We start from the raw sequence: 12,130 nt of genomic DNA, 5'->3' as shown, positions 1-12,130 counted from the left end.
CATCATTATATGTGCCTATTATAGCTGTGCTCAGGTTTGGGGGTTCTTTCGCATCAAAAAAATGATGGTAGTATTCTTCTCATGCTCCTGTATTAATGAAAAGTATCAGCAATTTGTAAATTAGTGCAGGGGACTAAATCTTCTAGATTACTTAGGTGGTGTTCCTTACCTGTAAAGCAACCAAAAGAAAAAAAAAAAAGGTGATATCTGGAGTTCAAGAATTGCAAAAAAAATACAAGCATAAAACATATTTTAGATATTTTATTTAAATATCATTTGAAGAAATGTGATACAGCCATTTTTAACTTTTTGGGGTGGTATTTTTCCAAAGAGTCTTCCAGGCAATTGTGAATAGTTAGTGTTACAGATTCATTCAAACGTGCTTGCAACTATGACAATTAATGCATTATGAAACATCTAGTCAGAGTCTAAACCTAAGCAGCATGATCTTTTCATTCTGAAAATGTCTAGCGTCTTCACAGTTTCCTTGCCCTTCACCTGAATTTCAGTTCTCTAAGTTGGTAGATGTACGTCTTTAAATTATCACAAGTTTGTTCAGCAGGACTAGTCACTGACTTCCATACATTCTAATACCCTTACAAATATTAATTATTCTCCCAAGGCTTCTACTTTCTCAACTTTACCGACCTCAGCAAAAATAAAGCTCTTATGACCAAAAAGTCCATGAAGCTTCCTGAGGACAGCATGTTAAGTAAAAGAATGCACTGTAAAAAAAAAAAAAAAAAAAAAAAAAGGTGCCTTCAGTTCTTTTTAGTCACAGGGAGCAGATATTTGTAGCAGCTGTAACACAGAAACCCACCGAATGACAGGTACTTGAGGGCATGGTTTCAGTACATTGCGCCTTCATCTTCTTTATTTAGAAAATAAATAGTAACTGGGCCATGACTCGTATGAACAGTCTCTGTGACACTGACAAAGAACCAGGAGCCAATTCCATATAGTAAAGTTGGGATGCCTAAGAAAAGACAAAAACACGTTACATACAAAGACAGCAAGCCAGGAAAATTAAAACCGCCTATTAATAGTAAAGAATAATGACTCCAAAATTAAACTAGAGGAAAAGCACTCCTGTAAAAGCTGCCTTATTAACATTTTGCCTTTACTGAAATGCTTACAAGCATCTATCAGTACGTAATTCCCTTCTTGCCTATCAAGCACACAAAAATCAGAAAGCAGCTTAAGAAAAGCAGCAATATGCAGGAATTAATAGAAAAAGAAAATGGGAGGACAGCAGTATGAAAGAAGTGAAACATGGTCACGTATGCAGCCTGACTTCTATCGATTAAAAAAAATAAACATCCAAACACTAAAACACAAACTCCCTGGCCATGCACTTAGTTATCAGTTCAGAGTTTGTCTATGTATCAGAGTAGAGGTAAGAAGGAAAATAGGCAGTGACTTCACAGATCAACACGAAGCTGCTCTTGGGAAAATCAGATCAGTAGTCAAGACTACCAACGCCAACAAAACTGGAATGGGTAGAAAGGTATATACATAAAAAGTCCCATCATTTTTAGCACTGCAGAGTTACCCATCTATTACAGTAAACAATATTTTATTTAATGTAGGAGAAAAAAAAGGAGGTGGATTTAGGCCCCGAATTCAGTAAGGTACAGAAACACCAAATTTAATGTGCTTAAAGTTACCCAAGTGCTTAAGCTAGATTCTCAGAAGAGGGCAATGAGTTGACTTTTTAGCTACGCTTGCCGACCATTTAAATATGAAACATGCAGGGTAGCTGCAAGAAAGATGGGGCAGATAAAAGGCCTGACTGTGTAGAGGAAAAAATAAAATCAGATTTAAAGTTATTATTAAGAAATCGATCGTTGTGATTACAGTTTCTCACTATGTCAGTTGGAAAGATCAAAAAATGAAGACTAGCAAACACGTTTTGTAAAAAAAAAAAAAAAAAATCACTGAAGACTTGCAAAGCGAACGAGATTTTTTTTTTAAATGAAATATGAAAACAAGAAACTGATTAAATTAGGTATGCGGCTGCCAGCATTTAAGTAAGTGTTGTATCCATAGACTATTCAATACATTGAATAATAATGTATTCCAAAACTTATCTATATCCGGTTTTATATTAATAAGGTACTGATCGAGCATTATTATTTATTTGTATTGCAGCAGCACTTCAGGGTCAAGAGTGGTCCGCGTCCTCCACTACATCAGACGCTGCCTGTATGCAAGATGCAAAAAATTAGCCCAGGCACCTTCTAAGAAACAAACTGTTCTGCTTCATCTAGCGCTCAGAGGACGGAATTTCATCCGCGGTGAGAGCGCATAGATGTTTAGGTGGAAAATGACCCACACTAACTGATGGTAGCCATTTAAATAGCAAACGCTCCCGCCTTTGCTTTGAGGCGGTTTAATTTTTCTCTCTCACAAGTGGACGGAGACACACGAGCTCGGTAAAACCCCCCAAGAGTATCGATTTACAGCTCCGCGTTCTCACAGCCGCTGAGAGCTCGGGCAGGCTGAGCCGTGTTTCCTTACGCCGCCCGGTCCGAGCCGGTGGGGGCGGAGGACGAGGCGCCTCAAGCGGATTCACTCACCTCAGGGGGAGCGGAGCGGGGAAGGGAGGTGCTGCCCGCAGCCCGAAGCGCCCGGCGGGTCCCCAGGCAGAGCCCCCGCCCCGACTCCGGGTTCCCGCCGGCGGGCGCCGCTTCTCCCTCACCCCCCGCCCGCCTCAAGCGCCTCACTCCGCCCGCCGGCTGCAGGAGGAGGGCGAGAGCCGCGGGGGAGCGCGTCTCCGCCCGCCTCGGCTGCGAGGCAAGCTGAGGGGAGCCAAGCTGAGGGGAGCCAAGCTGAGGGGAGCCAAGCTGAGGGGAGCCAAGCTGAGGGGACATGACTCACCGGCGTTGAGGACCTTGAGGGCGGTGAAGGCGGTGTTCTGTAGCGCCAGGTCCTGCGGGGCGGCGCGGGAGCAGTGGTACTTGATGAAGGGGAAGCAGCCGGTGCGCAGGATGTGGTAGTTGGCGCCGTTCACCCGCCAGTTGAAGTGGGAGAGGCCGAACTGGTCGTTGCGCACGGCGCTGTACTTGACGCAGTACGAGGTCCAGTGGGGCAGGCCGCGCTGCCGCAGGTGCTGGCTCAGCACCTCCGAGGCGGCGGGACGGGACCCCGCCGCCGCCCCCCGCCACAGCAGCAGCCCTACGGCCGCCTCGTGCAGCCGCCTCAGCGCCCGCATCCCGCGGGGTTCCCCCCCCCGCCCCGTACCCACCCCGCACCAACGGCTCCGACCGGCGCGCGTGCGCCGCTTCGGCGCCTGCGCCGGCCGCGCGCAGCGGCCCGCCGGAGGGCGGGAAGGGGCGGCGGTGGCGGCGGAGGGGTCACCGCAGCCGCGGCGGCCCTGGGCGGGGGGACGGGGCTCTGGGGGGGGCCGTACCCGTGGAAGCGGCGGGGCTGGCCCTCGCCTGTGGGCCCGAGGGAGAGCGGGACGGTCTGGTGGGGTGTGTGCGGCTCCCTGAGGGCCGGGGCAGGGGGAGACGCGGGAAAGGCCGCGCCGGAGCCCTCTGGGCTGAGGGGAGGCGGCCGCCGTCTGAGGCGGCCCCGCGAAGCGAGGGGAGTTAAGTCATCCCGCCTGGCACAGAGCGAGAGATGGGCCAGTCGTCCCTCCAGAAGGGCGCCTGTTAGCGCTTGTTACGGCGAGTGAGAATATCAGCAAGAATCGGGCCGTCACATTTTTAGAAATGGTTTTGTTTGCAGCCTGCGCGCTGAGGGGAGCACCCTGAGTTGCTGGCAGATCTCACGGCTGCAGCATCAACCAGGTCAACGTGCGCTCAGGAAAAATTGTATTAAGCTGCACTATAGATACACGACATTGATTTTACTTGGTGAGATTTGACAGCAGTGTCAGATTAAAACAGTTCTTTAAAAGTGTTAGATCCCTTTGAAGGTAAATATTTTAAAATTGTAGCCAATATTCCATGATACAATTTTTCTAAATAAAAGCTAAGGTTTTGAACCATTAAACAGTCTGAGGAAAAAAGATTGTACAGAAGAGTAAACTGAGAAATGGGAACAGATTTTTCCTTTTAATAATTGCAAGCAATATCTCAAACTCAGCAATCTCAAACCATTGAGCTATGGAGTATGAATGTGCTAATTAATCAATTACTACCCAACAATGTACCCTGTTTATTTACTGTAATGTACTACATGTGTGTAGAACCAGTAATTATTAATCATCTTTGGTAACAAATTTGACTCAAGTTCACCTTCCTATAATTAATAGAGCATATAGTTAGCTTTAATACCTTTCTTTATTAGTGGCAACAATGACTGAGGACAGAAGAGTTGTTGGGATCTGATACTGTGGCTCAGTATGGTGAAGGGCTGAAGTAAAGTATTACACCTTAAGAGTGATATTCTGCTGTTATATTTCATGGTCAAAAGTACGTATATATTGCCTATAAAATAAGCATACCGCAATTACTTTGATTTTTAAAAGTATTTATTTCAAGATATTTCGCCGTTAACTTTGTGTTGCTCATACTGTTAAAAGTGCAAGAATAAGGGAGAAATCCTTCAGCCTCTGGCAGCATAACCTCGCGCTGGTTAAGAGAACATAGGTGCACCTCTGCTTGCACAGCATATTACGGATGGAATGAAGTAGCATCTGTATTTACAAATGCATAGCAAAACATTGCATACTTCAAAACTATGCAGGAGTCATGACCAAACATCCTAAAGGTGAGCCTGGAAGTACTATGAAGCATTCTTCCAAATGTCTTCAGTTAATAATATTTGGTTGCGCTGTTCAGGCCTCTGTGTTCATTGGATTCTGATAGAGTCTGATCATTTTTACATCAAAACAGTCTCCTGAAATGCACATCTTTGTGATGAAGCTGAAAACCAGTCTAACCCTTCCTCATTTGAGATGATATGATAAATTATATTAATGAAGTTTGTCAGTGATTGTAGTACCTGATCTTTACTGCCCGATTGCTATAACAAAATCTGTAGTCTAAAATGAAATACAGAGGATCTGTATACCGTAAGAGGGAGTACCTCAGATCTGTGAGAGGTGATTTGTTAAATGGGAAGTGAGGTTAGGTAATCACTGTGAAATGTTGAGGACTGGTTAGTCTTAAAATTCCAGGGATTTGTTACCTTAACCTAGATGGAAGGTGGTAAATTCTTCTGACCTATCTGTTTGAATGAGGGAGGTATCGGAGATCTTTCCAAGAATGGGTGGGGTGAACACTTGATTTCAGAAGACATCTGGAAGTGTTTGCGCTGATGAACTGCTTTTTTGCTCTGTGCTCAGAGTTGTCATTCTAAATGTGGAAACTTGGGCTGAATGCCCTTTTTTTGCAGGGCTTTAAACCCAACTATCTAAAAAGGGAGTCCCAGGTAATGTTCTCTCAGGAGAATGACCTGAAAGGGGTAGCACATGTGCTGCAGACAGTATGTCAGTCCTTGCAGAAACGAGATCCATGAAGTTCTGTCAGCTGAATGCACATCATTTGCAGCTCTGGCCTATCAGGAGCACAAAACCTTTATTGTAATAGTCTGCATCTTCTGCAGTTGATGCCAAACCCCACTCCCCTCATCTCCTTCCACAAGCATTCCTCCACACCTTGCAGCTGGGGAACCTGCTTGGGCTTTTGCTGTCATGGGCTGCAGATTTCTTTGGCAATTTCTGATGAGCAGCCACACCTGGGCCACCTTTTATCTTCCAATTCCCACTTGCTCTGTTTTCTTCCCAGGCTAAATCATGTTCTGAAATTCAAGCTACAGTACAAGAACTCTGTTACTCCTTTAGTGAGTGGGAATAAATAATCCAGTTGTGTGAACAGGAGAATCATGACTATATTTCTGACTTTTTTTTTAAAATATGATAATTTCATTTTGTATCTGCTGTCTTGCTAAAAAAAATACATTTTTGGCACCAGCAGCATGGGAGTGGAATGTGAGAGACTGTAAAGCAGTTCCAATCCTTCCATCAGCTCCACGCTCAGAAGTGTTAATAGTAATTAAAAACTTTTTTTCCTCAAAACACATTTCACACTTTGCACATACCGAGAAATCTCTCTCACCATGGGAACTTTCAGATCACTTGTTCCCTGCAAAAACAGGTACAGTTTTCTTTTGTCAGAGTAGAACAAAGACATAAGGAAGTGCAGGTTTCATTTACTCCTAGGATGCTGCAGTCTATTAAGTGCCAGTGAACTAATGAGCCTCTCAGACCTTATGTTATTCTGGCGTGGATCAAGGCTTCATTTTCCTTAACCCTTAAGAATCTAGCTGACTCCTAGGTTGATAGTGCCCTGCTCTCCTGTGCCTCCTTTTTCCCCCAGGATATTGCTTCTACTGGCCAAACTGGGACGTTACATAGCTTGGGCATGAACCTAGGTGAGAAATCCACGAAGAGCTTCGTAGTAGTGAAATAGGAGAGAGTGCATTATACATGCAGTGAGGAAAACATCAGAGCAACATACTGTTCTGCAGCTCCTCAAAGTAGAACAGAGAACAAATGTATCTCGTCTTGTTGGAAGAACTAATAAGCAGTTATACTGTGCTTTTTGGCATATTATTTCTTGGTGAGTGAGAGGTCATCGTACCTACCACAGCCAGAAATACCTCTGTTACTTTCATTTCTAACCATAAAGAGTAACTTCCCGGAAGTTAATTCGTTGGCTATATTTCACATTAGAAAAATCTGTGTGGGCTCTGGTATACCCAAAACCAAGGCCATACTGAGATTACATGTAAGAAAGGAACAAACCCAAACAAGTAAACAAAAATATTCTTTTTATCTTTATTTGAAATGAGGATCAACATTTACGCAAACGTTCTCATCTGCAATGAATTACTGCTGTGACCAAAGTAGCAGAGAAAAAGGCTAACACAAAAGGTAATGTATGAAGCTAGCGGATCAGAGTTGGGCATCGGAAAAACTGGGCACTGATCTGCTGCAATGCTTGGTCGTGTTCATTATTCATCTTAAAAACTGGTTTTGCCTGAGCTTTTTGGGAAGTAGTCTCAAAGGTACTTGCCTTGCTTGGGACAACAGTGCCCATCCAATGGAGAAGATGCACTCTTCTATAGTAAAATTTAGAATGTGCTGTCTGTTGGGATGAGATTAGAGATTTGATGGACCACGATAATTGTACAAATATAACTTGTCCTTTAATAAAACGGTGCACAGCAATTCTGACAAAACGATCGGCGGTATCTGAAATACAGGATGTATCTGATGGACAGATAGATGTGCAAAAGCCATGGTATACTGGGAATCGCAGTACAAGTATCATTCTAATAATGGTCCTCTCAGAATCTAATGTTGAACAAGGTCTATTACTATTATTTGATAATTTGAAAAGGAACATAAAACAACTGCTGCAAAAATCTGTAGGTAACAAAAGAAATAGCGGAATGATAACAATACGGACAATCAGTTCTGAAGAGGAATCTGGGTTGCTGGCCTTACTGGTAAGATGGCATTTAAGCATATTTATTTACAGGCAGAAGAACACTGGACCTACTTTCATGTCAGAAGCCTGTGTTTTAGAAGACAATAGGTTTGAAAGGGAATTTTGGGTCACAGGATTCTTCAATGGAGTATGATCCCCTAGTCTGATTTAGTGACAAAGACAGCGTGATCCCTATTAGTAAGCTTTTAAAAACAGATACTGTACTTCAGGAACGTCAGTATGAACAGCAGGGGCATTTATCATGATCCTCTGCTTTTCAACAGTTTATTTTTGTGAAAGAAGGGATATTCTTCTAAACACCGCACTCAGAAACCATGGAAGTGTACTGTCACAGTTAATATTACTTCACTTGCCAATGCAGAAGGAAAACCAAACCTGTTCTTACAGATGAGAAAGCATTTCCAGAAGCATAAAGAATAAGGCACTTAAACATTTTCCGTTAACTATTCTTTCAGAGCATCTGCTTTCGAAGGTTGCTACTCTTCCAATTTCAGTTTGTTTTCTGCTGTAATTCCTAGAATTGCTTCAATATCTTGAATTGCCATCTGCACCAGATTCAAGGAATACAAGTTATTTAATGGGCATTATAATGAAATCTAGCAGCCAAAATGCACAGCTGGTAGTACTTGCCTTGAAAAGGTAACCAGTGTTACACAGGACATGATGCACCAATTAAATTTACTATTACTTTGGGGACAGTTGGGGGAATTATTAGTAAATATGTACAAATCTCAGGTAAATAAAAAACACGATTCGTTGCAATTTGTACTTCTAATTAACTAACAGGTGTTCTATTTCACATACGCAAATCATTGTTAACTCACTATGAAGAAGACTTCCCTTCTATATTTTTCTTCGATGGTTGCTTTTCACTCTCATATTGAAAAAGGGGGTTTTTTTGTTTGTTTGTTTATCCTGTAACATGTTGAAATTTAATTATATCTTCTCTAAAACTGTCATTTCACACTCTGCTGGTCAGAGGAAAATAGAGTTAACACTGGAAAGAATCTGATATAAATTATGTCATGTGATTTAAGATCCAAATCTGTAACAGAGTGCTCCCCTTCACCTTTCTACAAAACGCTTACAGACAGGATCTGAGAAACTTCTAATGAAGTTAAAGGTGATAGAGTTTAGCAAAAGAACTCCCTCCGGAAAGTTTAGCTATTCTCTGGAATCAAAAAGCAGCATTATAATGAGTGCTTGTTTCAGGGCAGGGGGTGGGATTCATTATTGCTTTACTGTCTCTTTTTGCCAGCCAGGTCGGAGTAAGGGTGGGCACTCCTGGGGGATCGAGCCCCCGCGCTTTGTCCTGCCTCCCCCCACGCCACCCCAGAGCATCCTCCGGCAGGCAGGCTTGGGCGCCGAGCGGAGAAAACTGGCAACAAAATTGACTTGTGAAATTGATGGTGGGGTGGAACATGTGAACTAATGGATTAAGTACTCAGCGGCTGCCTGCTTAAAAGAAATCAGTGTTAATAATCTAAGGAGCTATTATAAACTGAGAAGTTTGTTTCTAATTTAAGATTTCTACCTTGATGGTGTCCCTTTAAAATAAAACAGACGATTGTGACAGAACTGTCTGAGGCAGTGCCAACAGCTCCTTTTCTTTTACAAAGGACAATCGGGAGCATTACGTTACAAATAATTTCACGCTAAAGTATGTCTCTTTTCAAAGAAAAAAGTTTCAAACTTAAATTTAACTAACAGGTTCATTGGGAGACTTACTATATTGACCTAGACACTGTAAAATACATACCGCTAACAATAAAAAAGGAATGGTTTAGCACTTGTTTATGATACAGCATGAGGTATTTTCAGCCCTTGTACAGAAATTAACCAGGATCGTTAGTTAATTAACACCTCACCTTAAAATTGGTCTCGCCTTGCATATTAGGTGCTGATATTTCTTGATGGATGATGAAGAGATTGCGAGCAAAGGTCATGAGGACCCCCTGGAGATCCTCTCCGATTGTTCTGTTAATGATATCCAAACAAATGAGTTTACCAACGATTCCCTTCACATGCTTAAAAACAATCGCCCTCTCATTTGTGCCTGTCTGGTGATGGAATTTAATGAGTATTTTCAATCTCACAAGGTGGCAATCTTCAGGGAGATATGAAAGATGAGGCTCCATTTTAACTTGTCAACAGAAAGGATTTGTGCAATAAATAATTTTTATTAATCAACTTAGCAGAAGTAAGCACTAAGGTTTCAGCTACTCCAAGTAAATGGCTGCCACCGAGTTAGGACTGAGACAGCAGAACGCTTTAAACACCTAGATTAGTGCAGAAGAGCTGTTGCTTCTGCCTACAATTTGTGAAAGACATCTGAAAGAGATTTCAGCAGTATCAGCCTTTCTTAGATTCTTGTAGCCTTTGAGGCTTTGGTTTCTCAGACTCTCAATACATACAATCTTATGGAACAGCTGAGGAAGAATGTACCTCATTTACTGACTGGAACTCATGATAGATCTCCAGTGTAGTAAAATGGATGGTAATTCACATAGATGTTTCAGGTATTTCAGTGATTTTATAAGCTCAAACTGTTGTATTCTTGAAAATATTTCCAAATTAAGATAATGAAAGTGCATTGAAAATCTGATGGAAGACAAATCTGGCATCAGAATGTATGGCAAATATATTTGAGAGTATTCTGGTAATAAAACTGCCAATTCAAGCCGGTGATCCAAGAGGAGGTGTTATGTTTCTTACCGGGGGAGCAACTACTGATGTGTTGTTCCAAAGGCGTTAGCAAGAATGTAGGTAGGATGCAGTATCACTAACGTAAGGACTCCATTTTCCAAGGGACGTGGCTGACAAAGCGAAATCACACCAACAGGGACGAGCCAATCCAACAGTTTGCTGACTCTGAAAAGGGCAGGTCCTTCTCCTCTCTTCAGTTCCCTCCCGCCTGTCTCATGCTCACTGTATACCCCTCTGTGGACTGATTCTCTCTTAGCCTCACAGAAAAAATAATCCAATAAAAGAAAGCTTTCTGCTGAGTTATTGAGCTGAATCAGCTCCTGGTGAGGTGTAAAAGTGCCAGAGACAATGCAAAAGGAGGGTCAGGAGGGAGGAGGACTCTGTAGCTGGCATCAGGGAAGGAAAGAGCTCACCTTTCGGCATCAGTGAGCTGCTAGGAGAGTTTAGAGGCTTATGGAACTTTCAGATGCTTAAATCACTTTTTAAATGGCTCCTGTAGATATTTTGCAAGTTTTTGTTTAGTGATTTTCTTTCAAATTTCTCTTACAGCTCAATCTTGTAAGCTGCCTACACTGTGACTACAGGTGAGTGCAGTGTTTAGTATAGGAGTATCTAAGCTTTGAACAGATCTGACTCACTTGTATACTACACCAACAGCCTCGTCCACAAGGAGCTCAGTACAGGCTGAAAGAATCATAGCCCTAGAAACAATCTTTAGGATTCATTTAGTCCATTCCCTGTGCTAGGGCAGGATCAATGCTACTTACATCATCCTGACAGAGGTTTGTCTAATCTGTTACTAAACACTGTCAATGACAACTGCACCAAACAATCTAATTAGTTCTTCCCTTACTAACAGCAATTTCTCTTACGCTAAACATGAATCTTTCTTGCTGCAAGTTAAGTTCATTTCTTCTTGTTCTACTACCAAAGACATGGAAATCAGATTTTTCCTTCCCGCAGAGGCTTGAAGATGGTTAGCAGATCTCACTTCTGCCGCCTCCCCCCGCCCTTTAGTCTTGCCTTGTAAGTCATGCTTTCTAGGCCTCTAAACACTTTCATTGCCTCCCTCCGAGTAGAATGGAAGGATTACTTCCAATGTCTCCCAGGTTCTATTGTTTACCTTTTTCTATAAGATCATGACATCGTGACTTGCAGGCAGTTTGGAAGCCACCGTAACTCACAGATCCTTTTCTGCAAAGCTACTTGTTCCTCGTGTTCATTACCGCTATCGAAGTGTAATTTCTTGCAGCTGGTTCCAATTGAACATAATTCTATTTTTCGTATCGTTTCTTCAATTTGTTCAGATCATTTTGAATTCTATTCCTGCCCTCCAAAATACTCGCAGTGACATCCAGCACTTGAGGAAGCTGTTTTCTTATCCAGGTCATTAACGAAATAGCTCCAGCATCAAAGGAATATAGAACAGTCTGAGAACAGACCGTTTTAGCCCCTCACTCGTTATTTCCTATTTTGGCAGTAAACTTTACGTAAATTCTCTCCAAGGAGAGGTTTTCAATCAGTGTACAGTAGGTTTGTGCAGATTATGTGTTGTTAGAATTTGTAGGAGAGGTTCATGTGTCTGAAAAATTACTAAACTATTGGGTCTGCTGTTGCCTGGCTGCCATTGATCACTTCGTGAAGAACAATGCAAGAAGGCATTAAACTTCAGCCTTCTTTGCATCATGCGTAGTTAGGTTTTTAATAATGTTGCCTGTAAAAGTAAGCCTGTGCTAATCCGCGTGCTCTCACAGCCAGGTTGCTGTTGACAGCGAATCTAGCTCCTGTAAAGCTAATTGCAGTAGGTCTTTAGTCTGCGACGCAGTCGGGCTTTGATCTAAGCAGATTCCTGTACTTTTCTTTATTACCAAATGCTTTTATTACCAAAAGCTTCCCTAAAACACTTCAAAAGGCCAGTCTTGACGTTTTTGAACAGTAGAGTGAACTCGAGTGCGTGG

The 12,130-nt window shown here is 42.6% G+C and overlaps 2 protein-coding genes across 2 annotated transcripts in view; both read right to left on the bottom strand.

The window, feature by feature from the left end:
* Nucleotides 1-246: 246 nt before the first annotated feature.
* C13H15orf61 (chromosome 13 C15orf61 homolog) lies at nucleotides 247-3,214 on the bottom strand. The gene is made up of 2 exons (XM_059824086.1): nucleotides 2,881-3,214; nucleotides 247-976 (listed from the first exon to the last, which is right to left on the bottom strand). The coding sequence occupies exons 1-2, from the start codon at nucleotides 3,212-3,214 to the stop codon at nucleotides 849-851; spliced, it is 462 nt and encodes a 153-aa protein (XP_059680069.1). The 3' UTR covers nucleotides 247-848.
* A 4,695-nt stretch (nucleotides 3,215-7,909) lies between these two features.
* The window catches only part of IQCH (IQ motif containing H), a 71,160-nt gene continuing 66,939 nt past the window's right edge, over nucleotides 7,910-12,130 (bottom strand). The window contains 2 exon segments of the mRNA XM_059824141.1: nucleotides 7,910-8,011; nucleotides 9,335-9,443. Of these exon segments, the coding sequence (XP_059680124.1) occupies nucleotides 7,910-8,011; nucleotides 9,335-9,443 (211 nt within the window).

Source organism: Gavia stellata, chromosome 13 (genome assembly GCF_030936135.1).
Source record: "Gavia stellata isolate bGavSte3 chromosome 13, bGavSte3.hap2, whole genome shotgun sequence".
Classification (NCBI taxonomy): domain Eukaryota; kingdom Metazoa; phylum Chordata; class Aves; order Gaviiformes; family Gaviidae; genus Gavia; species Gavia stellata.
The sequence above is the reverse complement of the archived record's forward strand: the minus strand, read 5'-3'. Positions and strand labels throughout refer to the sequence as shown.